At 45.6% G+C, this 27,311-nt stretch overlaps 1 protein-coding gene across 1 annotated transcript; it reads right to left on the minus strand.

Annotated features, from left to right (window-relative positions):
• SCN3B (sodium voltage-gated channel beta subunit 3) lies at window positions 1–27,311 on the minus strand. Its single transcript, XM_054440312.2, has 7 exons — window positions 26,709–27,311; window positions 26,225–26,304; window positions 18,180–18,343; window positions 14,989–15,214; window positions 10,710–10,848; window positions 5,047–5,132; window positions 1–4,702 (listed from the first exon to the last, which is right to left on the minus strand). Exons 2-6 carry the CDS (start codon window positions 26,277–26,279, stop codon window positions 5,069–5,071), a joined length of 648 nt encoding a protein of 215 aa, XP_054296287.1. The 5' UTR covers window positions 26,280–26,304; window positions 26,709–27,311; the 3' UTR covers window positions 1–4,702; window positions 5,047–5,068.

The raw sequence follows: 27,311 nt of genomic DNA on the forward strand, positions 1-27,311 counted from the left end.
GTGGTTTTTAGGGATACTTTATTGACATGAACAAGGAGTTTACTGAAAAACAGCACATAGAGGCATTACGTTGTTGAGGGCTTAGGTGGTCAGGAACATTTCTAGTTTGGAAAAAGATTGGCTGTGGAAAATCAAGAAAAGGCAATATGAAGATGATAACATGGAAAATAATTCTATCTGTTGCAGGACTAAGAGTTTGCGGATTGTGTTAGATGGCGGTTCACAAGCCTGCAAGCACTCGGCCTTCAGCGGCCTCTGTCTCCATCACACACACTGCTCAGCAGAGGCAGCTCTTGCCAAGCCGTGACACAGGGAAGAAGCACAGAGCATTGCTGGCTCTGAGGGTTAGCTGGCCTGGGATGGAGACCGAGTTTGACATATAAATCAGACTTGCTTGGAAGTGCTTATCTCCTGCGTCCTGCTGCAAACTCAACTAAGGGGGAGGAAGTGGGCTGAACTAATCATGAGCTGTCCACCAGCTGAGATTTTAGAGATTAAGTGGGGTTTGGATGATGCTGCTGTTCAGACCTATGACTGCATGGCACACTGAAGGTCTAGGCTAGCGCTTGACAGAGTAGGTGCAAAGAGATGTTAGTAGAATGAGTGGATGATCAGACTGGCAAGCACACCAAGCACTATTCAGATACACTTGCAGTGACTAGGTGAATTCACTGAATTAGGGATTTTTCATTTACAAAATGAGGTGAGAGGAAGGCTTCTTTTGTTTTTGTTTTTCATTTTTTCTTTTTTCATTTTCATGTTAAACTGGGAAAGGGGAAATTAAGATATATTCTGAAGTGTGTCTAGCTCTTGCTTCTCTTTCTTCCTGCAAAGATGCAATGACACAGGCTTTTCCCTCAGATTTATGTGAGGAGGACTCACAGATTCTGAGATGGATGGAATTTCTTTTTTCATCCAATAATTTTGGGGAGAGAGGAGGGAGCTGCTGTCTCTTAACCAGGCACTGCTCTTCACACTTCCCAGCACATTCCTGCTTTGAAAAGTAACTTTCCTAGTAATATGTCTAGTTGGACATCTAAGAAGAAACCTGCAACTCAGAAGGAAGTCTGGGTGTGTGGGTGTTTGGGAATGGAGACACTAAAGGGTCATGCCGTTAAACAAGTGGTGAGAATAAAGGCTGGGGTAGGGACAGGCAGGGAGTGTTTGGGGTTGGGGCTCTGATTCAAGACTGAGGTGACAGTGAAGGTCAGCAGGGCAAGGTGCTCTCGGGGCCAACTGGATTGAGCAATCACATTCATGGCTGTGAAGTAGTAAGAACGGGAAAGTCAGACTGAGCCAAGCTTGGCCTTTAGTGAATTGTGTTATTGAGGATCAGACATGGGAAATATTCAGCACCAAGACAACAGATGGGGTTTCTAAAGTGATATTAATAGCCCTTGAGAACTCTTCTAAGCCCTTTAATAAGCAACATCATGCCAGATAAAGCTTCCAGAGAAACAGACATCTAGTCTGGGTCTTTCATAGTATTATGGGAAAAGACAGGGAGGTGGGTGGAGATTGGAAGTAGGCTGGTGATCACAGCACCTTACTGATTTACAGCCATGATCACATCTCCCAGGAAAGAGTTTAATTGCAATTCAGGAGAAATAATGATGTACAAACCAACTAGAAAGAGAACCAAAATAGGACTGACTCTCAAAGCACATTGCTAGTATCCACCAAAAAGCAAAGTGGTAGAGAAGCAGTGAGTGGGATTAGGGGTGAGAGAAGATGGAGAACATTAGGACAGGCAAGATAGGCAATGGTTAGATGGAAGCTAAAAAATAAGAAAAGGAAGCAGCTATGGTCTAAGTGGAAAGATAACTGAAAGAGGAGTCAGAAGACCTGGATTCTTGCTGTCTACCTACCAGCTAGGTTTCCTTATAATTTAGTAAAGCTACTTAACCTCAGAGAGCCTCAGTTTCTTCTTTTGTAATGTGACCTCACAGGACCAGTTATAGAGAAGAAATAAAATAGTTAAGTCTAAATACTTTGTAAACCATATAGTTCTAATGAAAGTGTCAAGAATGAGAAGAATGGAGAAGTTAGAAAAAGGAAGAGTGGGGAAGATAACCTGTCAAGGATAAATAAGTGATAGGTACCATCCAGCTTCATTAAAAGTCACACAAGCAGCATCTGAGTTGGGTTTTTTAAAAAAGAAGAGAAAAAGGCAATCATGCATACTGCCGGGTTCGACTTAGATATACGAGCTATTGGGCCACCAAGGAGAACGGAATGGTAGGAAGCATCTTGCTACTACCACAAGCTGTGGCATCCATGAGCTACGGGACTGGAAAAATTTCACACTAAGGCCAATTTTCCTAACTATAAAGTTAAAAAGGTCTGTATTCTCTCCCTTATTTCAGAGGGATTGTGTGGAAAATTACCAATAAGAAGAGTCTTGAATTTATTGCAAATATTTTCTTCAACAAAATCAGACTCTTTAATGTGTTAACGATCTGGTTTTGGGCCAGGCACCATTGCTGACACCTGTAATGCCAGCACTTTGAGAGGCTGAAGCTGGTGGATTGCTTGAGCTCGTGAAGTCAAGATCAGCCTGGGCAACATGGCAAGACCCCTCTCTCTACATAAAATACAAAAATTAGCCAGGCATGGTGGTGCATGCCTGTAGTCCCAGTTACCTGGGGGCTGAGGTGGGAGGATTGCTTAAACCTGGGGCAGTTGAGGCTGCAGTGAGCTGAGATTGCACCACTGCACTCTAGCCTGGGAGACAGAGTGAGACTCTGTCTCAAAAAAAAAAAAAAAAAAAAGTCTGGTTTTAAGTACTTTCCTAGGGATGGAAGAATGAAAAAAATGAGCTTTTAAGGTAAAGCTCTAAACCAATGGAATATGGTCTTTCCCTATAAAGGGAGGTCCCAGGTCTGAGGGACCTCTCTCTCACTGAATCCCAGTCACCTTCATCTTCTTACATTCCGTAAAGCATCTTTCCCCTCTCTTGTCCCTGGGTGCTGAAGGATGTCACACTTGGACCTGTCACTTAATTAAAATGAAACACGAGATATTGACTAAAGTTTTTTCCAGTTTCTCTGCTCCCTCAAAATCTAGGGGAAAAAAATCTGAAAATTATACATTCATAGGCGAAGTATTTGGAAAGCACCTACCCATCCCTCCCCTCTCACACCGCTCATTTACTTATGATCCATCTCGGACTAAACATTTTTCTTAGTTTAAACATCAGTCTCAGATGCACTCTCCTTTTGGAGGATATTTCAGATTCACAAATCTTTAAATAAAGGAAGTTCTTTAAGTCTACCTCATGTTCGTCTCTCTGCTTTTTTGGCCAGTTTCTAGTCATCTGAATCTATCAGAGGTGACCTCAGCCCAGTCTGTGCTTGTGAAAGAAGCATTGCCATAGACAAGTTCAATGTCAGTCTTTTCAGAAACAAAGTTATCCAGCGGGCGCAGTGCCTCACGCCTGTAATCTCAGCACTTTGGGAGGCTGAGGTGGGTGGGTCATTTGAGGTCAGGAGTTCGAGACTAGCCTGGCCAACATAGCCTGGCCAACATAGCCAAACCCCGTCTGTACTAAAAATACAAAATTTAGCCAGGCGTGGTGGCGCACGCCTGTAATCCCAGCTACTGGAGAGGCTGAGGCATGAGAATCGCTTGAACCCAAGAGGCAGAGTGAGCCAAGATCACACAACTGCACTCTAGCCTAGGTGACAGAGTGAGACTCCATCTCAAACAAACAAACAAACAAACAAAAAAACCAAAACAAACAAACAAAAAAATCCATCCCAGGAAGTGTAAACTGGGCAGCACCTAAAGCTTATTTCTGCTCCAGTTTATCCTCTTAAGCCTCTTATTCATTTGAGCCCTGTGTGAGTCTTGTTGCCTCCTGTATGTAAAATGAGGAATAATACTGGTGCACAGAAATTTTGAGAGGAAGAACTCAGGAATTTCAGTCCTAATGCCCAGGTGGTGTGCCCACAGGGAAGGCACACATACATTATCGCAATAGGATCAGGAACGTGTTCAGAAACATGTTGCATGACTTTTTAAGAGCCACTTAAATTACCATTGGTCCTTCCCAAGTCTCCTGTCCTTGTCTTCTTAGAGGGAACCTTAGAGACCCATCAGGATCTAGCTCTGGAGTACTAAGCTCCAGAGAACATGTTAGTTCATGCTTCAGGATCTTTCTGTCACTGGAGAACCTAGACAGGCATCCTTCACTCTGATGCTGTAGCAAAGTGGGCCATGAACCTGACAAAACTGACTTCAGGGAATCCAAGTTCATGACACACTTTTGCATTAACCCGAACTAATCACTCCTGCTTCCTTCTATTAAGACATCCATTCTCTTGCAGTAATGGAGAATGAACCAGTTTCAGCCAGTTAAGGGCAGAGGGAGGTGCTAACTCCAGCACTTGTACAAAGTCATTTGGAGCACGGGAGAAATCCAGTTGGCTTTGCAGTGTCTTATTGGAAAACTAGGACAGGGTGAGGTTGAGTCTATGTAGAAATGTTGGCTTCTCAGTTCTGGCAGAGTCTTATGGTGCGTAGAGGTCTGATGGAGTTAGGAAGTCAGAGGTGAAAGCTCAGAGGCAGGTGGATGTATGGATGAATGAATGAATAGAACGATGGATGCATGAAGGGAAGCGATGGGGCCCTTGGGGCGCCCTCCTGATGCCATTGACATTGCTGAACATGGGATGTCCAGTCCCTCAGGTGTTCAGGCCACCTACCAAAGATAAAATAACTCACTGAGAATTTCCCACCCAGTCCAACCCAGCCCAGCCCAAAGATTCTTTGACCAAAGAAGGGAGTTGGAGAATCCTATGCCTCTGTTACCATGGGCAAGTTCAGGTTGCCTCGACACTCAGGTCAAAGCAGTTCACCTTCTGAAGCGCTGATATCATACAGAGCTTTGTGACTTAAAGAATTACCCTGAGGGTGGGGACCCCAGGCAGGGTAGACAGTGACCTAAGGGACCAAATTTAAAGTCACTTAAGTTGTGGGCAACAAAGTCACTTGTAAAACCTGCCATCCACATCTGCCTTCCCCTCCCATGTTCCTGTAGGTCACCTCATGTCACACCGCTCCTGTTCTATTCCTCCACTGGTACCGCAGAGTTCTCCTTGTTCTCAGATGGGATGGCAAGGTAGTCAGACCTATAGAGGACACAGGGAAAGGGAATCAGAGCTTCAGTGCCCGGGATGGGAACAAAAGAGGGGGAAGGAGCAGGGCACGGGAGCAAGGATCTACGGAACAGCTCTGCATTTCCTTCTGCTGTGTTTCTCAAGAGAAAAAACAACCTTTTCTGCAGATTAAAATAATCATTTCCCCCATATATGTATATGAACATCTACCAGGAGTGTATAGCTTCTCATTTATCCAGGTTGTCTTCAGCATTTAGTTAGATTAATATGTTGGCCAAGGCTCATGCCTCTAATCCCAGCACTTTGGGAGGCCAAGGCAGGAAAATTTCTTGAGCCCAGGAGTTCAAGACCAGCCTGGGCAACATGGCGAAACCCTGTCTCTACAAAAAATACAAAAAACTAGCCTGGCATGGTGGCACGTGCCCATAGTCCCAGCTACTTGGGAGGCTGAGGTGGGTGGATCACCTGAGCCTGGGAGGTCGAGGCCATGATTGCACCACTGCACTCCGGCCTGGCGACAGTGAGACCACGTCTCAAAAATAAAATAAAATAAAATGTTGGCCAAAATGACAGCTGTGAAATTATATTTTATAGTTGTTTCACATGTTTACAGGCTATTTGGGTTTCTACTTCTGAAATTTGTTCATCTGCTTTCCAGTTCTTCTGAGATCTTTGTCTTTTTCTCATTGATTTTCCTTTGATGGTTTCATGTTTTGACAATTTCCCCCAATCTCTTGTTTGTCTAGGAATTTTGCTTCTGGAGTGTTCTAATGAACAGCTGATTCTTTACATATAATGTGATCAAAATTATTTTTCCTCTTGGATTTGTGCCTTTTGTATTGTCTATTGCAAGGTGATAAAGATATTATCTTATATTCCCTTAATGGAATTTTCAAGTTTGACATTTTACTTTGTGTTTAAATCCCCTCACAATTTATTTTGGTTTAGTATGAAAGATGGGGAATCTAATTTTGTTTTGTGTTTTTGTTTGTTTCTATATAGATTAGGAATTTTCCCTGGACCACTTACTGGGCAGTTCATTCTTCCTTCAATCACTATAACATCATCTCTCTCACATATCAGGTTTTCCTACATGCATTAACCTGATTGGTGGCTTTTTGTTTTGTTTGTCCATTTCATGTGCCTGTGCAGTATCACAAACTCTGTATTCTGAGGGCTCTGTAAGAAACCTTCATCTGGCTGGGCGCGGTCGGTCACACCTGTAATCCCAGCACTTTGGGAGGCCGAGGCGGGTGCATCACGAGGTCAGGAGATTGAGACCATCCTGGCTAACACAGTGAAACCCCATCTCTACTAAAAAAATACAAAAAATTAGCCGGGCATGGTGGCGGGCACCTGTAGTCCCAGCTACTCGGGAGGCTGAGGCAGGAGAATGGCGTGAACCTGGGAGGCAGAGCTTGGAGTGAGCCGAGATCGTGCCACTGCACTCCAGCCTGGGCGACAGAGCGAGACTCCGTCTCAAAAAAAAAAAGAAAAAGATAAAAAAGGAAACCTTCATCTCTGATAAGACAAATCCTACCAACCTCTTGCAAATTTACTGCTCTTTCTTTGAAATGGTTTAGACCAAGGGTGGGCAAACTATGGCCTAAGAGCTAAGGATGGTTGTTTGCAAACAAATAGAAGAACAATACGTGACAGGGACCTATGGCGCCTGCAAAGCCTAAAACACTTATTATCTGGCTGTCCCTTGGTTGAGACTATTTTTGGCCACTTAGCCTTCCATGTGACTTAAGATCAGCTTATTAAGTTCTTTGAGAAATCTAATGGGCATTTTGATTGGAATTTCATTGAATTTGAAGATTAATTTGGGAGAAAATTGTTTACAATCGTGAGGTTTTATTCTCCATCTAGTTATGTTTAAAGTCTTTCAGTAAAGGTTTGTAACTTTTTCTTTAAATGTCTCGTATATTTTTGTCAAATTTATGCCAGGTACTGGAGAGTACTTGTTGCTATTGCAACTTTAAAAGCATTTTAATATTTTAAATATTTAAATTTGTTCCTAAATTTGTTGCTGGAATATAGGTGATTTTTATATTTTGATTTCTATCAACAGTTTTGTGGAATATTCTTCCTTGTCCTAATAGTATTTTTGTAGATTCTCTTAGTTATCCTATGTAAATAGTAGGTATAAATAATGATAATTTAGTTTCTTCCTTTCCAAGTCTTTTTCTTCCTTGTATTTACTTGGTCTTCATCTAGGATTTCCAATACAATATTGATAGAAACAGGGAGAGGCAGTCTCCTTGATATCTTCCTGATATTACAGGCACTTGAGGTTTCAACACATAGATGATATTTGCTGTAGGCTCTCTTAGTAGCTGCCATTTATCACTTTAAAGATGCTTGGTGTTTAGGTGTAGATGTATTTTATTTATTCTGCTCAGGGCATATTATGCTTCTTGAATCTGAAGAGTCATCCCTCCCTCAGCTGCTCTGTCTCTGAACACTGTCTCGCCTCCATTCTCTGTTCTATTCTGTTTGGTTTTTTTTTTTTTTTTTTTTTTTGAGATGGAGTCTCACTCTGTCACCAGGCTGGAGTGCAGTGGCATGATCTTGGCTCACTGCAACCTCTGCCTCCTGGGTTCAAGTGATTCTCCTGCCTCAGCCTCCCGAGTAGCTGGGATTACAGGCATGTGCCACCATGCCCAGCTAATTTTTGTACTTTTAGTAGAGACGGGGTTTCACCATGTTGGCTAGGATGGTCTCGATCTCCTGACCTCGTGATCTGCCCGCCTTGGCCTCCCAAAGTGCTGGGATTACAGGTGTGAGCCACTGTGCCCAGCGTCTCTGTTCTATTCTAATGCACCTTCCCATTTTGTTTCCTTTAGATTTCTTTGCCATGATTCATCTTTTTCCATCTCTGTGCTTCAGTCTGTAGAACTTTCTCACATTGATCTTCTGGTTTTCAGTATCTAATCTTCTGTAGAACCAATACATTGAGTTTTAAATTTTATTGGCTATATTGTTCACTTCCAGATTATTTTGTTTGTTTCTATTCAAATCTGCCTGTTCTTTTATCTTAGAAACTTACTCTATTCTTATGCTTTTGGTTTTTCCTTTTATTGCTTTAACTATTTAAACAAGCTTATTTTTATTATTTATTTATTTCTGAGACAGGCCTCACTCTGTCACCCAGGCTGGAGGGCAGTGTTGCAATCACGGCTCCCTACAGCCTCAAACTTCTGAGTTCAAGCGATCCTCCCACCTCAGCCTCCTGAGTAGCCGACACCACTGGTACACGCCACCACACCTAGCTGGTTTTTTTATTTTTTGTAGAGATGGGACCTCTCCATGTTGGCCAGGCTGGTCTTGAACTCCCGGACTCAATCAATCCCCCTTCCTCTGCCTCCTAAAGTGCCGGGATTACAGGTGTGAGCTACTGCACCCAGCAAGCTTATTTTTTATACTTTGTCAGGTCCTTCTTGTGTCTAAAGCTCCTGGGATTCATTCCTGCCATTTTTCACTCTTGCTCATGCTGGATGGCTTTTCACTGTGTCTTTCAGTTTTGGACTGGACTGTGAAATCAGATCCAGCAGTGCTCTCCCTGGGGAATCCTATTAGGCCTTGGCTGAGAGTGGGTTCCTTCAGAATGGGTTTCATTTGCTTCTATAAGACATTTATAGTTATCACTGGCTGGGGACTGATTTTTACTGCATTTCTCAGCTTAGAGGTTCCTGGATCATGTGAGTAGTACACATTTAAATCTCAGACATTGTGAGAGCAGGCTTGTGGCTACTAATTCTCAAGAATCTTTATTTTTCTACTTGGAGTTAGGCCAAGATGGCTGTTTCCTTGGTTTTTCCCTGGGCTGGTGGGCTGATTATTTTCTGGACTACCCTCTATGTGAGTTGTAACCTTTTGAGGATTCTGGCTCTGCGGAGGGCCTCGGTTCCAACTCTGTTTCTTGTGCAGGCCCAATTGTAGGTTCTTCCTATCCAAGCCCTAAAATCCAAGCACATAAGTCACCAGGAATTGCTACCTCCCAATACCTCAGCAGCATGCTTCTTTCTCTCCTTATATCCAGTCAGTTATAATCTTTTACTTCCCTAAGATCAGAGATATTATGCAAAATGGTGCTTTCTTTCTTTTTTTCTTTGAGACTGAGTCTCGCTCTGTCACCCAGGCTGGAGTGCAGTGGCGTGATCTCAGCTCACTGCAAGCTCCGCCTCCCAGGTTCACGCCATTCTCCTGCCTCAGCCTCCTGAGTAGCTGGGACTACAGGTACCTGCTACCACGCCTGGCTAATTTTTTGTATTTTTAGTAGAGACGGGGTTTCACCGTGTTAGCCAGGATGGTCTCGATCTCCTGACCTCATGATCCGCCCGCCTCGGCCTCCCAAAGTGCTGGGATTACAGACGAGAGCCATCGCACCCGGCCAAAATGATGCTTTCTTTATCAAACATTTCTAACTGGTAATAGCCTAGACTTTTTAGGGTTTGCCTCAGCAAGGCTGTTGGCAATCTGTGGGTTTTTTTCTGTCTTTCCTCTCCCCAGACAACCAGCCAGCATGATCTCTTAGACTCTTTGCTCTTACAGACCCCATCGTTTCTCAAATGTGCTCACCCTCAAGTGACTAGAGTCTCAGAGCAAATGGCTAAGGTACAGGCTGGACATTAGAGGATTAGAGTCCCCACTCTGGACATCTAAGCGCTGCCAGGCTCTAGGGGAAAGAACATGTTGCTTGGAGCTCCTTTGCTAGCAAAGGGCAGTGCCCAGATGGCCTGAGCTCCATGGTACAAAGCAAACAGTTCAATGAGATAGAAAGAGCATGGACATTAGCACTAGAGAGACCTGGGTTCAAATCTCAGCCTTTCCTCTCCCTATCTGTGTGCCTTGGTAAGCTGCTATGAGTCTGCTTGGCATTTACAGAATGGTTATAATAATGTTACTTTTTTGTTGTGTTTTGGGATTTTTATTGTTGTTGTTTTTGAAATGGAGTCTCGCTCTGTCACCCAGGCTGGAGTGCAGTGGCACGATCTTGGCTCACTGCAACCTCCGCCTCCCAGGTTCAAGTGATTCTCCTGCCTCAGCCTCCTGAGTAGCTGGGAATACAGGTATGTGCCACCATGCCCAGCTAATTTTTTATACTTTTAGCAGAGACGGGATTTCACCATGTTGGTGAGGCTGGTCTTGAACTCCTGACTTCAGTTGATCCTCCCGCCTCAGCCTCCCAAAGTGCTGAGATTACAGGCGTGACAGCCATCATGCCCAGCCATAATAATATTACTTTAATGGTTTGTGGTGGCAGCTGATGGTCTTTGCCTTAGTGGTTAAGTGTGCTGGCCAAGAATCAGCAGGCCTGAATTCAAACATCACTTTGTTTCCTAAGCAATGTTTGAATTAAGCAAATGTTTAATTTTTCTTAATGAATTAAGAGTTTGCCTTAAGCAAACTCTCCCAAATTCAGTGTTCTCATCTGTAAAATGGGTATAATAATGGTGCCTATCTCTTAAGTAGTGATCAGAAAGAGGGTGGAGGATGAACGTAAACTGCTTAGCACCTCACCTGTGAGAGCAAGCATTCTGAAGGTGCTAGCTTTCATTATTACTTTGGCATCTCTGGACTTACGCGTTTTCTTGGGCTGCCTCTTCGGCTTTTGAGACCTTTCTGTAGCAATAAATCATCTCGATGAGCAGCCACAAGGTGAGGAAGACCAGAAGGATGTACATCATGATTTCTGAGACCACAGAGGTGAAGTCCTCTCCGGCTGAAAGAAAGAGAATGAGGTTCAGAAGATGCAAGTCCAGCAAACCTAGGGCCGTCATTGGAGCCATATTTTTAAGTAGAGCTTAAATAAAGACTGAGTAAAGAAACTCAAGAAGATGTCAAGGGTATTCCAAATCCTGACTCTGCCTCCCATTGGCTTCCTCACTGACTGTCATCGGCTGCTCGGGAGCCAGGGAAGAGGCAGTGGAATGCCTGGAAGAAGTAGCCGAGCAGTGGAAGGAATCCTGGCTTCAGAGTGAGCTATCTAGAGCTGGCTCTCCATTTTGCTATTTACAGGTGTGTAAACAACCATTTCCCTTACTTGAGACTCAGTTTCTTAATTTGTAGGATAAGGATAATAACACTAGTCAGGGGTTTGTGAATATTACATTATCTAATGTATTTCAGAACATCTTGTGAGATTAAAAGTCTACACAGATGTAAGGAACATGCCTTATTTCAACTGCCTCTGTCTTTTGAGCTGCCAGTGGTGGAGGGTGCTATTCCTGGGGAGAGAGCGTTGGAAAACTCATTCAGAGCCAACACAGACAGCCTCCATGAGATATGCGCATATTCTCTACAAGTCTGGGTTAGAACAAGACCTTCCAGGTCATCCAAAACCAAACATAAATATTGGAGGATTTAGTGTATCAACCGCATTGTCCCCAGGGCTGTACTTTTGAAACACAGTTAGGACCCTGCCATTTCCCTGCTGAAAACTCTTCAATGCTCCACACTCCCCTTAGGATGAAGCCCCAACTCTGTTCACGTGACATGCAAGGGCCTTCACAATCCAGGCTTTCTCACCTCATTTCCATTTGGTTGGCCAGAAAAACTTCTACTACACACTGTGGTATGTTAGAATCTATGAACTTTTCTTCCTCTTCCCTCTTCCTGAATTGTGTCTTTCACCCATGGCTAGTTCTGTGCTAATATCCTCTCCTGCTTTGCAGTCTCCCAGTAGTTCTAGATTCCTGTGAGGTCCCCTCCTTTGTGAAACCATCCCCAACTTCTCATGCAGAGCTATTCACAACCTTCTCCATGCACTTTTCTTTTCTCTTTTTTTTTTGAGATGGAGCTTTGCTCTTGTCACCCAGGTTGGAGTGCAATGGCATGATCTCGGCTCACTGCAATCTCCACCTCCCAGGTTCAAGTGATTCTCCTGCCTCAGTCTCCCAAGTAGCTGACATTACAGGTGCCCACCACCATGCCCAGCTAATTTTTTATACTTTTTTAGTAGAGATGGAGTTTCACCATGTTGGCCAGGCTTGTCTCGAACTCCTGACCTCAGGTGATCCTCCTGCCTTGGCCTCCCAACGTGCTGGGATTACAGGCGTGAGCCACCGCGTCTGGCCTCCATGCACTTTTCTCATCCATCTGTTATAAGAGTTGTATTGTGCTTATCTTTCTTTTCTGTGGACTGTGTGCTTATTGAGAACATATTTATTTCTGGATTATCTGCCTGCTGTGTAAATCTTAGAATATTTAAAGTGCTCAATAAGTACTTATTGAATGAGTGAAAATAAATATTATCTTATTTGTTTCATGATCAACAAAAAGGACCATTAAAACATACTACATGGCAGATATCCTGATATATCTACTCCTTGCTAGTGGGAGAAATGTTGTAGTCGCCTCTCCCCTTGCCAGCTCTCAACAGCAAGTCAGATTTATGATCTGCAGTTATCCATTGGATCTAAGTCATCCCCAAGTCCTTGGTTGTTAAGAGCACAGCACAGCCTGCCATAACTTTCAGCCCAGAGAGCAGTCCAAAGGTTCCAGGATCACCCAGGTTTCCAGCTGGAGCTAGAGGTCATAGATGCAGTGTGAGGCACATGAGAATGCCGTACAGCTCAAACATCTCACCGCCTTGCTACCACCTGGTGCATTATTTATGATTTGTTTGGCTTAAAGCATGCTCTCTCTTTCAAAATGCAGTAGCCCACAAATGGCAATACAGGAAGCTGTCCTCAGTATTTTTAGTTACCTCTAGGTGAAGAGGCCTCAGGTTTCTGCCTTAGGGCCAGGAGGTGACAGCCAAGGCCAGAATAAACCCAATTTGAACAAAGAGAACCAGGGAGACCTTCTGGGACCACAGGAACGGAGGAGATGTGGGGTTGGTGGGCAGGTGTCATGGTGGGGTGGGTGCATAGCTCTGAGCAAGATGAGGGCAGGGAGTATCTGATGTCACAGAGGCAAAAAAGAAAAAAAAGAAAAAGTGGCAGGGGGTTGGGGTGGTAGGGGTGGGAAAAGAAACAGTGGAAAGAAGGCCTGCCGGATAGGCAAACAATCTGGATTTTCGCCCTGCTTCCAGTGCTAATTTGCTTCACTTCCCTGAGCAAGCCCCTTGCTCTTGCAGAGAACGCTGTTCTCCCGGCCAAAAAATGAGGGGCACCAGAGCTGCACCCCCCAATCACCTGGGGAGTCACCGACTTGCATATGACCTCACTCACCCCTGCCGATCTCACACCTGCAAGGGTGCTGCAGAGGTGTCTACATTTGGAGGAAGCCAATGTGGGCGATTCTGATGTCTGCCCTTTATCCAGAGGCTCTGGATTAAATAAATGATATCCACGCTTCCTTCACACCCGACCATCCACGAGGCTCTGTGGCTCCGATAATAAACTTGTTTTTCCTTCTGTTTTTACCTGAGGCTTGCTCTGGTGCCTGGCAGACGAACTAGCTCAGCCTTGCCACACTTCCCACCAGCTATGCACGAGGGTCTCTGGAGGCAAAAGCCTGGGAGAGCGGAGGTGGAGACAGTTGCGCACTGTGCTAGGGTCTGGCAGGCACCAACCAAAAGTTCCAGATGGTGACCAGGAGAGGGCGCCAGGGCCCCACCCCCGCCCCCCCAGAGGAAAGGCGTGTAACTAACGGGGGATAAAGGAACTTCAGAACAGGGGAGTACCTTAGAGAGCCCCCCGCCAACCCCTTCATTTCACACCAGAGGAGCGGGGCTCAGAGCAGGGAAGTGACTCATCAGGTCTGGATTCAGGAGCCCTGAGAGTCCCTCTGCACTTTCAGAATTGACCTACCTTCCATTTTAGTCATATCGTCTGATCCGTTATGTCTCTTTCTCCTTTGTTCATTCACTCTGAGGGCTGAATCTCCGCTTCATTATTTTTATCACAACGACATGATAAAAAATGAATAAACCTGTGGCCTGGAGGTTGGGATTCCTGGATCCTTTTTTCTAGGAAGAGCCCTGTCTTTAACTTTATCTTTTCTTTCATGTCCCACACTTCGGCCTGCTCTCCAGCAGTGATACTGCTGGAGATAGACTGAGAAAGGCTGGAACTCCCCCCTCAGGATGCAGGACTCCGGTTGCAACAGAAACACCTGAGTTAGGCTGCTGAAAGGCCTTCCCACTCACGAACACGGAACTAGCTGTAGGAGTCCAAAGATTTTAAACATGACTAGAGAGCTATCAACATGTCCCCTTCTCCCAGCAGGGAATGAATTTATGTAATAAGAGGTGCCACAGATGGGGAAGGGGTTGCACGTGTGATTATTGTGAAGAAAGATGAAAGAAAAAAAGATTGTCAAACTTTGGTTTAGAGAGAGGTTCTCAAGGTGTGGTCCCAGCAGCAGCACTGCCTGCCAGGCAGTGTGTCATGCAATGCAAACTTTCAGGCTCCACCGACAAAAACAGAAAGGCTGGCTTCCAAAAAGCCCTGCAGGAGATTTTGAGGTTTGCTAAAGTTTGAGAACCCCTGGCTTAGAGGCATGTATTGCTTACAGGCAGAAGGAGAGATGACTTCGAGGTAACCTCATGAGATTTCTCTGAGCCCACTGAGTCAGGGATTCAACATAGGCCAGAGAAGAAGCCCTAGCTGAATCAGTAGCTTTAGGCCGTATGGAGGCTAGCCTCTTTCTCTAAGGGACCAGGAAGAGCTCATTCTATCATCTCCAAGCCTTTCTGCTTTGAGGAAAGGCACAGAAAGACAAGCTGCTTAGGGAGTTTACAGGAAGCTGGCCATCAGAAGAAGATGGGTCAATGGTGACATTTTTAGATGTCACCATTCCAAATACATGGGTTTTTGCACTCTTTAAGGGCCTCACTCATGTGGAAAACTGCTGTCCTACCCTTCCCTGTCCACAGAGAGCAGGATGCCCTAGAGACCCTGTGCCTCAGCCTCACCCTCCTCAGTGACTCTTAGGGGGATCAGCCGCGTCGTCTTCACAAAGGGCCGATGCGCCTCAAACTCAAACTCCCGGGACACATTGCAGGTGTAGAGGCCAGAGTCGTTCAGAGTGACGTTGAGCACAGTGATGGACACGTCCTGCAGGTCCTTGCTGCCATTCCACTGCAGGCGCCCCTGAAAGGGGCTCTCCACCTCCTGGTGGCCATTCCGATACTCGTAGATCTGCAGATAGAGGAGCAGAAGAGGGTAGGGCCAGGAAAGGAGATGGGTGGGGGAGCGGGGCAGGAAAGCCGAGTTAGGGACAGGGCAGAGAAAAGGAGCAGAATTGTGCATGGACACGGAAGAGAGGGGACAATGTCACCAGGAGACCCACGATGTGGGGGTCGGATGAACAGGCACAGAGGAGGGTAGGGAAGGGAGCAAAGACAGGGAAGGACGGGCAGAGGCAGCAGGCATCAGGGCATGTGGACGTGGTAAGGACAGAGGCAGCCAGGGGTGTGCGGGAAGAAGCTTGGCAGAAAAAAGGGGTGGAAAGAGGGAGAACAAAGGCAGGCGGGAGAAAAGTATGGGAGCCCAGGAGGGGGACATTGAGAGAAAGATAGGATTGTAAAAAGACAGAAAGAGAGAAGAAGAGAGTAAGATGTGTCCCAGAGCGGCTGGCAAGAGAACAAAGTAGAGACAGCAAGACAGGCAGATTCATTAGTAATGAAGACATGTGGAAGCCCTGGCTTTAAAACTGGACTCTCCGTGCTGGTACTCATCAGGGGCTGTGGGACAGTCTGGGCCAGGCCACAGGAAGGAGGCCCAGGATGCTGAAGCATGGCAGATGAGCGGACAGCCATCACCAGAGAGGCACACGTCACATCTTTTGCTTTGGACTCAATTTTAACTGAAATCTCATCTTTTAAATTTCTTTCCTCAACACTTCCACCCTCTGACATAACAGCCGAACTCATTTCTGACTCCAGCTTCTATGTGCCATTCTCTCTTTCTACAGCTGTGCTGGCTAGTCTAGTCTCCACTAGCCACATGTAGCTACTTAAATTCAATTTCTTAGAAATTAAATAAAATGTAAAATTCAGTTCCTCAGTGGCACTGGCCACATTTCAATTATTCATAGCCACATGTGGCTGGTGGCCACTGTATTGCACAGCACAGATAGAGAAGGTTTCCATCATCACAAACATTTCTGTGAGACAGCCTTGCTCTGGATTTCCATGGATTTTTTGCTGTTGTCGTTTTATTTTTCATTTTCTTCTTCTTCTGATCCACCTTCTCCTCACTTTGGGCAGGCCTGGAAGCAATGTGGGCAGCTATCACTGGTACATGACCAGGCCTGAAGCCCCTGGGGGCCTTTGCATCTGGCCAAGACATCCAGCCTCCTACAGCTGGGGGTAGCCTCAGTTGCAGCTTCATTGACGTGTCACTGTCACACCTGAGCCAGGCTCTGGGAAGTCTCTGCTGGTCCCAGTCTTGGCACCTGACTGTTGCAAATCTACATCAGAATGGCACATAGAAGCTAGAGTCAGAAATGAGTTCGGCTTTAGGACAGTGAGAAAGAAGAGCAAGCTAAACCCAGTTTCACCCTTCTGTTGTCTCCGTTACAAATCTTTGTGGAGGAGAAACTTGCCCCCAGGAAGTCAAAGCAGTGCCGTAAAAAGGGCCTTGTATCTACTGTTAGACCACCTGGCTCAAGTCTAAGCTGTCTTAGTTATTAACTTAACTTCTTTGAGCCTCAGTTTCCTCATTTCTGTGTCTATATTTTCTCTAGCAAACATTTAACATAGTGCTTACTATATTCCAGAAACTATTTTTAATGCATTAAAAATTATAGCTCATGAGTCCTGGTAACAGCCCTATAATTTGGATATGCTTTATATCCCTGCTTTAAAAATAAGGCAACTGAGGCACAGAAAGGATGACCAACATGTCCAAGGACACAGAGGTAATAAGTGTGAAGTCAAGAATCAAACCCAGGTGACCTGGCTCCAGAGTCAGTGAAGGAGTAAATAATGGTCATCTCCAAGGTGGTATTCAAAATATGTGACAACTGACCAGGCGCGGTGGCTCACACCTGGAATCCCAGCACTTTGGGAGGCTGAGGTGGGTGGATCACCTGAGGTCAGGAGTTCGAGACCGGCCTGGCCAACATGGCAAACCTCTGTCTCTACTAAAAATACCAAAATTAGCTGGGCATGGTGGTGCATGCCTGTAGTCCCAGCTACTGGTGAGGCTGAGGTGGGAGAATCGATTGAATCTGGGAGGCGGAGGTTGCAGTGAGTGAGATCACACCACTGCACTCCAGCTGGGTGACAGAGGGAGACTCCGTTGAGAGAGCGAGAGAGAGAGAAAGAGAGAGAGAATATATATATATATATATATATATATATATACACACGTATATATATAATGTATATATACATGTATATATATACACATATATACATGTATATGCATATATATGTGTGTGTGTATATATATATATACACACATATACAACCACTTTGCCACTGGCACCAACCAACCAGAACTGACATTGGCTATGGTGCAGGAGCAGAATCTGGAAGACTCCCAGCTCTGCCAGGAGCGAATCTCTTAGTTTCCAAATCATGGATAAGTCTAGGGGTTCAGCCACTTAGGAGACTCGGCACAGCAAGTATCCACGAGAGAACTGTCTGAAATAATTTACTAACTGATGTGGCTGTGCTGGGTGTCCCGGGTGAATATCACCCTTGGATCACTCTTTGTCATCCCTGTCATTCCTATTTCAATGGGACTGTAGGAGTTAAAGGAGCTAACCTTTGTTATTTCACATAATGATGCTTTGTGTTGTTCCAATTTCTTTATTAATTTAATGCATATACTAGGATGGCACAGAAGATTAGATGAAAACACCTGCAAAATGCCTGGTAGGGTGCCTATCACATAGTAGGCTTTAAATATAGCTTATCTCTTTCCTCTGCTTCCTCCAGCCTATAATCAAGGGTGCTTGCAGCTGGCCCAGTGCCCTTTCTCTCACAGAAGCTGGGGCTTCACTAAGGCTGTCAGTTATCTGCTGAGGAGCTGTCAGTGTTTGGAAGAGAAAGAGCCAGGGTTTGCTAGCTCGGCATCCCCCGGACTGTCAGGAGCCAGGCTTGGAACAGCACAGGCTAGTAGAAGAAAGGCCAGAGTCAGCAGTCTAACATACAAGGAAATCTTTACCGCCCTCAGGCCTGTAGAACCATTCCACCACGGTGGTGGCCTCCACCTCCTCTCTCTTCATGCAGGAGATGCAGCGCAGCTTCATGGGGTTGCCCTGCACGGCCTCCGTCTCCGAGGGCACTTCCACACACACAGGGAAGCAGACACTGACTGCAGAGAGGACAGATGGACAGAGAAGGAACAGCAGGTGGTGGGGGAGGGGCACAGGAGAGAGGCATTGGAGAAGAAGGAGGGAGGGAAGAGAGACAGAGAAGGAAGAGTCATGAGGCAAACTTGAAAAAAGCACGTGTCTGCACCTTCACCTGCGCTCCCTGAGTGTACAGGCTCAGAACATGTACACATTGGAGACCTGGATGATCTAGACATTGACTGAAATCCTTCCCCTGGAAGCAGTGGAGATGCAGCACAGCATATTATACTTGAGCCCTGCCCTCTAAGTCTTATAGCCCAAATGGGAGACAGGGCATCTGCCTACCCAGCGACCATCCATCCCCCTTCATTCCACTACCATTCATTAAAATCCACTCTCTGCCAGGTCTGATGCTAGACTAGAGATGCAAAGATGAATAAAACACTAACCATGCCCTAAATGCATTTATAATCCAATAGGGAACACGTATTCCTAACTAGGATTAAACCACACCACAGCAAGTAACACACTCATGATATGTTCTGTTCGTAGAAGACAGGCAGTTAGTTACTCCCAGTTGGCCTGGGGAGAAAGGAAGAGAAGGATGGTGAAACATGAGGTTAGAAAGGTAGGCAGGACCCATGCTGTGAAGACCTCTATGTGTCCCTTCCAGTGTGGGGTATCAAATGTTTTAAAGCCGTGGAGAGATGTAATTATATCTTTGTTGTGTGAAAACTGTAGGTAATTCTGACACATGGTGGAGGTTGGAGCAGCAGTGAAGAAAATGGCGAGCGGACCACTAGGCTGGAGCAATGGTCTATGCAGAGGAGTATAGCGAGACAAGTTAAAATCTGGAGTGGGGTCAGATTGTGGGACACCTTGCATGCCACACAGAGGTCTAGACTTAGTGTTTCTGCCCTCTAGAAACTTGAAGTCTGTGTTTTAAAAGGAGGCAAGTATATCAGCTTGATAATTCAGAATAACTTGAGTGGGACAAGGCTGCCAGCAAAACATGTGCAAATGTGAGCTGCATTAACAGATGTACAGTGTGCAGGAGGAAGGAGGCGTAGCTTCTCAGCACTGTTTTTGGAACAAATCTGGACTACTGCGATCAGTTCAGGATGTCACATTTTAAAAAAGGAAGTTGTTCAAAGAGTGCATGTCCAGAGGTGAGGGAGATGGTGAAGGATCTGGAGATAAAGTCTGGTGAGGAAAAAATGGGAGAATTTGAGTTGCTTAGCTTGGACACAGAACATATCTGTCTTCAAATATTTGAAGGCTGGCAGATGGAAGAGAAATTTGATTCTGCCCAACCCTAAAAGTTATAAGAAAAAAATAAGTTTAATGCAATAAAGACAGAATTTTCTGGTTTTGGAGCTGTTCACAAATGCAAATAACTAAATGGTAAGAGAGTGTACACAGCATTGTTTGGGATATTTGAAAGTAAGATGAGGCCAGGTGCTGTGGCTCACACCTGTAATCCCAGCACTTTGGGAGGCTAAGGTGGGAGGATTGCTTGATGTTAGGGGTCCGAGACAAGCCTGGGCAACATAGTGAGACCCCTGAGTCTACAAAAATAAAATAAAATAAAAATTAGCCAAACATGGTAGCACACAACTGTAGTCCCAGCCACTCAGGAGGTAAGAGGATTGCTTGAGCCCAGGAGTTTGAGGCTGCAATGAGCTATGATGGCACCACTACACTCCAGACTGGCTGACAGAGTAAGACCCTATCTCTTAAAAAAAAAAAAATGGTCACCACGGATTCTTATATTAGGACTTTGAAGATCCCTTCTGATGCTGCTTTTTCATGAATTAATAATAAAAACAGAACCCCCAGAAAAAAAAGAAATAATACACACTGACATTTAAAAACTAGTCCACTGTTAATGGTCAGCCTGTTCATCTCCTGGCAGAGCATTCTTTCCTAAAAGCAGAGGAAGGTTTTATTTAGAGCTTAATATGACACTGACATAAATTAATTTTGAGTCCAAAAACTGTGTTTGATTGACTTAGAAGGCAATGTATGTATTTTAAAACAGAGTTTAAAAACTAGTGGCACTAGAATTAATTTAAATTTTAAACATCAAGGTAAAATAAATTTAATTGGGTTTTCAACTCTCCAGCAAGATGGGCAAGTCTTTTCTGACAATCTTCAAGAGGGCCTAGTGCTTCTGCAGGTGGTGAGCCACGTTAATGAAGAGGGGACTCACATCTAGGGATAACTGATCAGAAACATCTTCAGCATATGATGAGTTTGAAGTATTGATTGTAGATCTGATTAAACGAAAAGGATGTGTGGTTTGTGCAAAAGTTTGTGAGTGGGCAGAGGGGCAGAGGGTATGCAGCAGGAACTCCGTGTAGTACGGAACCTCAAGGCACATTCATATTTAATGAGAGCTGGCAAAGATCAATTCATTCATTTCATGTTGACAAACTCAGAAGTGGACTAAGAAGTCTCAAGGAATGCACAGTTACAATTATAGAGGCAGGGTGAAGACAGAGTCTGGCAACTGAAGAGCTAGGTTTGATGTACTATGTAGATGTACTATGTAATCTCTCTGAGACTCAGTTTATTCATCGACATCATGCTGAAAATTACATCTCTCTAGTAGGTTTATCATGAGAATTCTATGGATTAATTTACATGAACATGCTTTGTACAAATGTCATTATTCATGTTATTCTATCTTTCATTTATTTCACAAATATACTGAGTGCCTTCTGGGTGCCAGCCATTATTCTAAGTACGAAGAATACACCAGAGAACAAAAGAGAAGAATCCCTGTTTTATGGAGCTTACATTCCAGTGGGGGGAGAGGGAAAACAGCAACATTAAATGGTAAAAAGTGCTGTGAGAAAAAATGAAACAGTACAGGAGAGAGCGTATGCACAGGGTCATTGGAGGATGGCCTTTCTGAGAAGGTATCATTGTGCAGGCGCTGAAGAAAAGAAATGAGGGTACAAGCTATACACATATCTGTGTGAAGCCATGTCAAACACAGGAAATTGCAACTCAAGGGCTCAAGGGGCCCAAAGGAGTGTGTTTCTCATGCTCAACAGACAGCAAACAGCCCAATGTGGAAATTACAGCAAACAACGTGAGACTAGAAGGGGATGAAGCAATAGGAGGGATGGGGAGGGCCAGATCGCAGCAGGTCTTATTGGCCATATTAGAACCTTGGCATTTGCTTAGAGTAACATGGGAGCAGCAGAAGGTTCTGAGAGGAAGAATGATGGGATCTGATTTGTACAAGATCATATGATCTGATGCTGTGTTGGGAATAAACTGATGAAGTGAAAGGGACAAGGGTGGAATCAAAACAGCTAAGAGGCCTGGTACAGGGATCAGATTGGAAGACGATTTTGTTTGGGTGAAGATGACAATAGAGCTGGTGGAGTTTGAAAGAAATTAAATGAAAGAAAATGATTTGCTGGATTAACATCTTTGAAAAGGTGAGAGGTGATGTGCTCTAGTGAACAAGTAGATGGGATGCCAGAGATAGAAGCATAGTTAGTTCATTTATAGTTAATGGAGGGAAGGCAGTCAGGATGGCAAATGGGGTATGGCAGAAAGTGGGGTAGCCCCTCTCTTTTCTTGGTTGCCCCTAAGGTAACAATAATCCAAGGTATCATCATAGAGCAAGTCCCACTGCTTCCCTTCTGGTCAAAATCTAGTTTCAGGGCATGAGAACTCTGCTCATATGATCCTGGAGAGTACATTGAAAAATGGCCACAGAGTCCCCCCACCTCTGTTTGCTTGCCTTTTGCAGTGTGACTTGCTGCTCCTTGCTTCAAGAGGTAACATCCCTTGAGTCTTCAGCACACCACTGCCTGCCTTTCTTTCTTGCTTGCTTGCTTTCTCTCTCTCTCTTTCTTTTTTTTTTTTTTTAGATGGAGTTTCACTGTTGTCACCCGGGCTGGAGTACGATGGCATGATCTCGGCTTACTGCAACCTCCGCCTCCTGGGTTCAAGCAATTCTCCTGCCTCAGCCTCCTGAGTAGCTGGGATTACAGGCGCCCGCCATCATGCCCGGCTAATTTTTGTATTTTCAGTAAAGACGGGGTTTCACTATGTTGGCCAGGCTAGTCTCAAACTTCTGACCTCAGGTGATCCACCCACCTCGGCCTCCCAAAGTGCTGGGATTACAGACATGAGCCACCACGCCCAGCCCACCACTGCCTTTCTTTCTATGAAACCCTCTAGGTATTCAAAGAAGGCTGTAAATATGTCAGAAGCTAAACCTACATTGCTGACTAAAAGTAACAAACTCTTGGAATAATGTTGACCAAATCATTTGACCTTTGTTCTTCTCTTCAATTTCCATAATAATAATGAAGAAATTTATGAGAAGGAAAAACATGATGTATTAATAATGATCATATTTCACTAAGGAGTAGTAGCATCCATCTATCATGAGGTGGATAATAAAGTATTATGAACCAACTTCTATGATACCCTCAAATCTTTCTCTTCTTTGGACATTGCCAAATTTTTCCTCCTGAGATTGCTCTAGAATGCTTTCCTTTGCACTGAGATAATGAAAAATGTTATTAGAATATAAACAATTTCTAAAAAGGGGTAATAAATGAATTTATTTTTAGATGCTGACACCCTGACGTGACTTGGTCTGTCAATTTAGCTGGTCACTTAGGGCCTTGAATAGGATGCATGAAGGACCACTAGGGGAAGAGAGGAAAACACTCCCTAACACACAGGGCAACTAGAAAGGCAGGCCTGGAGAAGAAGGGCAGAGAACGTACTAGGTACTAGTGGTTGAGGCCCCAGGACAGGTGATGGTGTGGGGAAGGGATGGGACGGTAGCTCAGAAGAGAAATGGGAGGACAGGTGCCCTCCTGGCGATTGTGCATAGTAGCACATGTGTCCATGAGAGGTGCTAGAAGGAGCACTGGAAGACTGAAATCAGAAAACAAGGGTTCTCTAGCAAGTCCTTTCCCTTCCCTGAGCTCATTTTCTCATCTCTAAGCTGGAAATAACACTCTTTCCCCTGACTACCTCAGGGATAGATATGAGGACCAAAACAAGCAATGTATTGAAAATTACACTGTAAACTGTGATGCACAGGCAAGTATAGGGTTTTATTTATTTATTTATTTTAAAGGCTGGGCATGGTGACTCATGCCTATAATCCTAGCACTATGGGAGGCTGAAGTAGGAGGATTACTTGAGCCCAGGAGTTAGAGACCAGCCTGGGCAATATGGCGAGACATCGTCTGTATTAATTTTTTTTTAAATCTCTTTAAAAAATAAAAATTATTACATGCTTTTACATGCTTTAATAAAGGAAATAAGAAACTTTTTTTCATGCTTGCAGAAAGTAAATGGAAAGACTCTTTCCCTTCATATTGTACATCATATTAAAAAATCAACTTTGGAAGGGGGAACGCATCTAACCCAGCATTGTCCAATATTGGAATTACATGCAAATCAAATGAAACTGTATCTGTGAAGGGAGGCTGTTTTTCTTTCTTTCTTTCTTTCTTCCTTTCTCTTTTTTTTTTAGACAGTCTCGCCCTGTTGCCCAGGCTGGAATGCAGTAGCATGATCTTGGCTCACTGCAACCTCCACCTCCCAGGTTCAAGCAATCCTCCTGCCTCAGTCCCCCTAGTAGCTGGGATTACAGGCACGCACCACCATGCCCAACTAATTTTTGTATTTTTAGTAGTGATGGGGTTTTGCCATGTTGGCCAGGCTGGTCTCAAACTCCTGACCTCAGGTGATCCACCCGCCTCGGCCTCCCAAATTGTTGGGATTACAGGTGTGAGCCACTGCGCCTGGCGAAGGGAAGCTGTTTTTCTTACAGTTAACAACCAAGTATCCTGAACCACTTCCCTTTCCCTTCCACAGCTTTTCAGTTTGGTGAGACAACACTCAGGTTGCAAAGAAATTGAGAACGGGCAAAGATGGGCATACTGTGTACACTTCTTCCAAAGTTTTTTGGGGATCAGGGAGGGGATGGGCACTCTGTCAATTCTAGCAATATTCTTCAAAGATTTCTCTACCATTCATCTGTGGAACTGAAAAGGATGTTAGATATCACCCGTGCCAACTTCCAAACATTACACAGAAGGAACCAGATAGCACTTTAAGGTTGTTATATAGTAAGCTAGTGGCAAAGCTGAGACTCCAATGCAGGTTGCACAAGTTCTAGTTAAAAGATTCTTAGATGATAGCATGTTCTCTCCCTCCACTGGAATTCAGGCAGGGATCTCAAAATCTTAGATTAGAGTTTAGGAAGAAAGTCTCTGCAGAGTCTCACCCCAACCCTTATCCACAACTTCAGCTTTACCAACACTCTTTTTATCTGGCCAGGCTAACGTCTTCTAAGCCTCGTGTCCCCAGCCTTAGCCTCCCCTGAGAAAATTTCAGCCTTAATCTTCAAGGCAAGTGAGATCATTGGCAACATATTATGGCTGCTCCATCTCCAGGTCTGGTCTACTCTACTGGGGATGGCTGGTGATGAGTCCGTCCTTGGGGCTGACATTACCTCCCTCCTCAACCTTCCTAGTCTGTCTCATCAGGCATTTTGACAGGAAGCTTGGCTCTGCCTCTGGTCACATGCAAAATCCAGATAATGCTGGCAGCTAGAGTTAGTCCTGGAGGCTTGAAAAAGTAATACTAAAGCAAAGAGGCAGCTCCCATCAGCATGTCTGCCACTGTATAGGCACGATGAGTTTCATGCCAACCATGGGAACATAAGCTCACATGCCTCGTTTCAGGGAGGCAGGTGGGTACAATTGTGTCCAATTACCCTGTGTATTGATTTTAGCACGGAGAAAGGTAGCTAAGATCATGTAAAGCAATCTGTCTGCTGAAGAGAACCTATATTTTATCTGAGGATCTAATCATAGACACCAAGGCAGAGATGCCCAGAACTACGACCCCCACTCCTGCCATACACACACTACTACACTCTCACCCATGCATTCAGATGTCTATGCCAACATGCTCACACACATGCTAGTGCACACATCCAGACACTGAAATATACTTACATACAGTAAAACATTGTCTCAATCACACAATCAGACATTATCACATAGATCAACTCCCTTTACACACATTCAGGCACTCCAAGACCGTCTCTGACACTCTCCTCAGCCTTTACTGTTCCAAGTGTAAGATTCCCTTATTTGGAGGGGGAAGGTCACCTCAGTTTCTCACAGCTGACAAGCAAGAATCTATTCACCTCTGAAGGCAAAAACCCAGCTCTCCTCCCCAAACGCCAAAGCATCTTAGTTCCACAGGTTCATGCAACAAACAAAAAAAAAAAAAAAAAAAAAAAGAAGAAGAAAAAGAAAGATGCATTTCACGGTTGCCTATTTATTTAATATATAGCAGTAAATGGGTGAAGCCAGTTTTCTTCCCATTCCTTGTTAAAATTAAGAAGATGATGAGCAACTAAAGTATTTTCACTCTCAAAATTCATGCATCCAGCTTTTATGTTTTTTTAATTTAATTTAATTTTATTTTTAATACACAGAAACGAATTTGAAGACCCAGTAAGCTTTCCAGGAGTATGGACTCCTTGATGAGAAATAAAATGTAACCACACAGGAGGTTTTTGTTCGTGAACGTGACTGCATTTCCTTTCAGCAAAGGGAAAGGGAAAAAATACTTTGGAATGATCAGGAAACTGGAGGAAGGGCGGAAGAACCACCAAAGGAGGTTGGAGAATAGCGGCGAAGGGCGGTGGGGAGGCGCCTTTCCCATCTCAAAATCCCAGCTCTCATGGAACCCTTGCCATCTCCATGTCTGGCAGATATGCACAGAGGCAAGCCAGCCAGAGCTCTTTTCTGTCACCAACGACATCAATGTGTTATTATTGTTAGCATTATTACTGTTACCTGCATCCGGCATGGCGAGGTGCTGGTACTTACCCCAGTAGATAAGCACGAGAGAAGCCAGGGGAAACAATCTGTTGAAGGCAGGCATTTTCTGGGGCTGGCGGCTTCCGAGACTACACAGAGAGATTCCCTCGGTCACGGACTGCGCCCTCTCAGATTCTTTCGAGGAAACCCTTCGGGACGAACTGCCCCCAGGGGGCGACTTTCTGACCGAAGGAAGGGCCGAGCACCGGTGCCTGGGGAGGCCCTGGGGGCTTTTGGAGCCGGGCGGGGGCTTTGGGCCCTAAGTGACCCCACTGGACCTCCCCAATTCGAGGGAGCTGATCAGCCGCTCCGCGCCCGCTCTCGCCGGCGCTCAGCACCACGGACAGTCGCCTCCCCGCCCACCCTGGAACTCCAGCTTCCACTCGAGCCCCTCCCTGCCTCGCTCGTTTTGCGCCCAGGGCAAGCTCAGCTCGGAAGGGAGTCGCACTGCTGGCCTAGCAGCCAGGCTGTCGAAGGGTCCAGGTTGATTCACCTCTCGCCTCCCCAGGATCGGCTGCGCTCCGACTGGAATCCTCCCAGCCCCGCGGCTCCTGCTTCGTCCTCCCTAACCGCTTCTCCAGCTGGGCGTGTCCCCACTCCCGAAGCCGCCTGGGCTGCCCGTCTGGGCTACAGAATGCGTTCCACGTCGGTCCCGTCCACGCCCGCCCTCGGCTCCCCAGGGAGGTGCAGCGGGGTCGGGAAGGAAGCGTCAGCTCCCGTTCGGCCGGCGATGTCAGAGGTTGGAGGGTGGGTGTAGAGGGGGAGCCCCTTCCCGGGAGCTCGCCCCCGGATGGTGCGGGGCCCGGACCCTGGGTGGCGGGTGATCAGCAACCCTTCTCTAGGCCCCCAGGCCGGGTGTGCTGTCAGCCCTGACATGCGCAGGCGGCTCTCCGCCCCCACCTCCGCCCCGGACCCTCCCCCTAGTGCACACTCCCCACCCACTGATGGGCGTGCACCTCCCAGGGCCCAGCGCCGCGCCGAGCGGGGGCGGAGCCGGGAGCGGCGCAGACACTTCCAGCCCGGAGATCTCTGCTCGCGCGCTCGCTGGTCTCTGCAGGTCTCCCTCTCGCGCCTCCGCACCTCCCCCGAGCTCAGG

This window comes from Pongo pygmaeus, chromosome 9, assembly GCF_028885625.2.
Source record: "Pongo pygmaeus isolate AG05252 chromosome 9, NHGRI_mPonPyg2-v2.0_pri, whole genome shotgun sequence".
Taxonomy (NCBI): Eukaryota; Metazoa; Chordata; class Mammalia; order Primates; family Hominidae; genus Pongo; species Pongo pygmaeus.